Consider the following 3,897-nt stretch of genomic DNA (forward strand, 5'->3'; position numbering starts at 1 on the left):
GCATATGGCTCTCTCTTTCATTAACTTTTTTTTTTTTTTTTTTTTGGTACCAGGGAGTGAACCCAGGGGTGCTCTACCACTGAGCTACATACCCCATCCTTTTTATTCTTTATTTTGAGACAGGGTCTTGCTAAATCTCTGAAGCTTGTTTCAAACTTGTGATGTTCCTGCCTCAGCCTCCCAAGTCGCTGGGATTACAGGCATGGGCCACCACTCCCAGTTTCTTTCATTTAGTCTTTTCTGTTGTAGTTGGTGAATCCTTCCTGATCTTTACTGCAACTCTGGCCCCATGTGCCACACCTCTGATCCTCTTCTCCCTCTCTCTGCAATAGTACCCATTCATACCTTACAGCCTATGTATTTTACTAGTTTGTTTGCTATGTCCCACACTAGCCTGTTGGCTTCCTGAGGGTAGGAATTTTTGCTGTATTCCAGGTTTGAGAATTGTGCCTGATACAGAGTAAGCATTCAATAAATAACTAATTAATCCAAGAAGGAGTGACTAAACTCTGCAGTGGGATTAATGTATCCATACTGGAAGGTGGAGGAGAATGTACATTAACTGAAACACCTCTAAGTGCTAAACAGTTTGCAAGTTAATATTAGTCATCTTATTTAACTACCATAATCACAAAAGGTAATTCTATCCTTATTTCGCTCCACCCAAAATGAATTATTTAAGTATAAATCTAGCAAAATATGTACAAGATCTATATAAGGAAAACCACAAAACTTTGAAGAAATCAAAGAACAAAATAAATGTAGAGATACTCAATGTTTGTAGATAAGAGACTCAATACTGTCAAGATGTCAGTTCTTCCCAACTTGATCTACAGATGCAGTGCAATCTCAATCAAAATCCCAGTAAGTTATTTTGTGAATATTATCTTAAGGAAATGATCCTATAATTTATATGAAGTAAAAGACCCACAAAATTGAAGAAAAACAACAATGTTGGTAGACCAACACCACCTGATGTGAAGATTTATTATAAAGCTACAGTGATCAAGACAGTGTGTTACTGATGAAACAAACAAATAGGTCAGTGGTTAAAAAAAAAAAAAAAAAACACAGAGCCCAAGCCAGGTGTGATAGCACAGGCCTATAATCCCAGCAATTTGTCAGGATGAGGCAGGAGGATTGTGACATTCAAGGGACGTCTAGGCAATTTAGTGAGGCCCTAAGCAACTTACTTAGATCCTGTCTAAAAATAAAAGGGCTGGGGATGTAGCTCAGTGGTTAAGTGCCTCTGGGTTCAATTCCCAGTATCAAAAAAAGAAAAAAAAATATATAGAGAGAGTCCAGAAGTAGACTCATAAATACAGTAAAATGATCTTTGACAAAGGAGTAAAAGCGTGAAATAGAGAAAAGAGCCTTTCAAGAATTAGTGCTTGAATAACTTGGACATGCACATGCAGAAAACAATAAAAAAAAGAATCAAAATGACAGACTATCCTTCACAAAAACTAACTCAAAATGGATCACAGACCTACATGTAAAATGTAAAACTACTGTCATTTCATCAAGAAAACTAAGAGCTCAGAGAATAAGACAGATGAAGGTCACACAGGTTGTGGTGGAACATAACTCATCGATTCCAAAGCAGTTTTCCCCACTGTACTTCACACGCTCCTTGGGAGAGCAGCTCCCACCTTTCTAAAGAGATGCAACTGCCAGCCTTCCCAACTAGTTCATTTCATAGCAGAGGACCTGAGTCAGAGATCATTTTGGGGTGCCATGGAGCTCCAATGAAGCCAAACAACATTAAGAAGCCAAGTCTGCAAATATTGCCAAAGATACAATTTAATAAATATCCTTGTAAGGGATCTTATTACTTTCACAGTTTCATTTACTTTCTCCGTGTACTATGTACCTGGCACTGTCAGGGAGGCTAAAAAGAAGCACAAGGCACACATGCCACCCTCTGCAAATAGGTGTTAAATCTAGGGCTTTGCCATCTAATAGAAATATAGCACAAGCTAAGCATGCACCTTTCATCTTTCCTAGTTGCCACATTGTCAAAAAAGTAAAACAGGTGAGATTAATTTTAACAATATATTTTATTTAACCCAACATATCAAAAATCATTTCAACATGTAATTGAATTAGTATTAGTGAGATTTCACATTCTTGGGGGTATTTATTTATTGGTGTGCCCTTTTCACTTAACAGCCTCTCTCAATATTTTTTTGGAGGGGGTACCGGGGGTTGAACCCAGGGATGCTCAACTACTGAGCCACAACCCCAGCCCTTTTTGAATATTTTATTAGAGACAGAGTCTTGCTGTTGCTAAGATCTCTGACTCAGGTCCTCTGCTATGAAATGAACTAGTTGGGAAGGCTGGCAGTTGCATCTCTTTAGAAAGGTGGGAGCTGCTCTCCCAAGGAGCGTGTGAAGTACAGTGGGGAAAACTGCTTTGGAATCAGTGAGTTATGTTCCACCACAACCTGTGTGACCTTCATCTGTCTTATTCTCTGAGCTCTTAGTTTTCTAAGAGTCTTGTTAAGTTGCTGAGACTGGCTTTGAATTCTCGATCCTTCTGCCTCAGTCTTCCGAGCCGCTAGGACTACAGGCATACTACGCCCTCTCTCAATTTACATAGCCACTTTTCAAGTGTTTAAAAGTCACATGTTGTTAGTGATTATGACAGCATTGGATAGCACAGGGTTAAGGGAATAGATGAATACCAGTTAAGAGTTTCAATCAAAATGTTGTCAATGCAGTGGTAGAGATGTTCAGAATCACTGGAGTTAGGGTGCCAGCCTTCTGAGGCCTTCCTATTTTGAGGATTGTTATTCTGCCACACATTACAGAAAAGAAAACGGCTTTAGTCCACTTTGAACACTGGAATCAACATTAGCTTCAATCAACCAAATTTAAGACACCCAAATGAAACTCATCCCTTTACTGGATGTACTTCCTCCTCCTCTCATTTTCTAGTTCAGTTGATAGCCTCTATCTGCTCACTCAAGTCATCCTTATTTCATAACAGAAAGATGAGCACTTCCTCAGACCACTCTTATCTTTTACATGGATCACCACAAGGGCCTTCTATTTGGTCCCCTTGCCTCAGTCACTCAGTGCCCAACTTAAACAGTAATCACTACGCCCTAGCTTCCTTTGTTGTTCACTGTCTTCTACAGAATGAAGGTCCAACTATCACGCAGCAAAGAACCCTCTTGAGTGGTGCTGCACGCCAATAATCCCAGAGACTTGGGAGGCCGAGGCAGGAGGATCGCAAGCTCGATGCCAGCCCCATCAACCTGGTGAGACCCTGACTCAAAAAAGTAAAAGAGTTGGGGATGTAGTTCAGTTGTGGGAAGTACCACTACCAGAGAGAAAGAGAGAAAGAAAGGGGTGGGGGAGAGAGACAAAGAATGCCCCTGAAATTCTGTTCTTGGGAATCTGTTCTTTATGTAACAAAACTCAGTTGTTTGCCCTTTCTGGACTCTGAACAAGGTAACTTGCTTCTGAGCCTGTTGCTCTTTTCTATCTCAAGCTGTCATAAAGCGGACTGAGGTTTAGAAGTGAAAGTACACTTTATGTAAACAAAGGGTTAGTCTCCCCACCGCTTCCTCACACGACAGGTACCTATCTACTGTCTCTTTTCGATTCAGGAAGTTACCGCGTACTTACAGTGCGTGACACAGGACAGAGGCGATACGGAAAAAGCTTGGAGGACGCGACCTTTGCCAAGCTCATTGCAACATTTTCTTAGCCAATACCTTTAAGGACTAGATGATCTCTAGCCATCTGGGGAAGCCCTGGCGGGTCTGGGGATCCCAGGACCTCCACTCCCCACCACCCCCAAAACCCGACTGGGCGGAATCCACACCAAGCACGTGGCGGGCCCAGGGGCGGGGCCGGGTCACGTAGCTCCGGTCTCAGTTGTTGCGC

The 3,897-nt window shown here is 41.6% G+C and overlaps 1 protein-coding gene across 3 annotated transcripts in view; it reads right to left on the bottom strand.

Moving 5' to 3' along the window:
- Cct6b (chaperonin containing TCP1 subunit 6B) overlaps positions 1 to 3,863 on the bottom strand; it is a 59,027-nt gene extending 55,164 nt beyond the window's left edge. The window contains exon 1 of one of the 3 annotated variants that reach the window (XM_047544490.1): positions 3,637 to 3,863. In XM_047544490.1, coding sequence (XP_047400446.1) covers positions 3,637 to 3,702 — 66 coding nt within the window. In that variant the 5' untranslated portion in view covers positions 3,703 to 3,863. The remainder of the gene's footprint in view (positions 1 to 3,636) is intronic. The other 2 variants (XM_047544489.1, XM_047544488.1) reach the window with 2 other exon arrangements.
- Positions 3,864 to 3,897: the final 34 nt, after the last annotated feature.

The sequence above is a fragment of the Sciurus carolinensis genome, chromosome 3, assembly GCF_902686445.1.
Source record: "Sciurus carolinensis chromosome 3, mSciCar1.2, whole genome shotgun sequence".
NCBI lineage: Eukaryota > Metazoa > Chordata > Mammalia > Rodentia > Sciuridae > Sciurus > Sciurus carolinensis.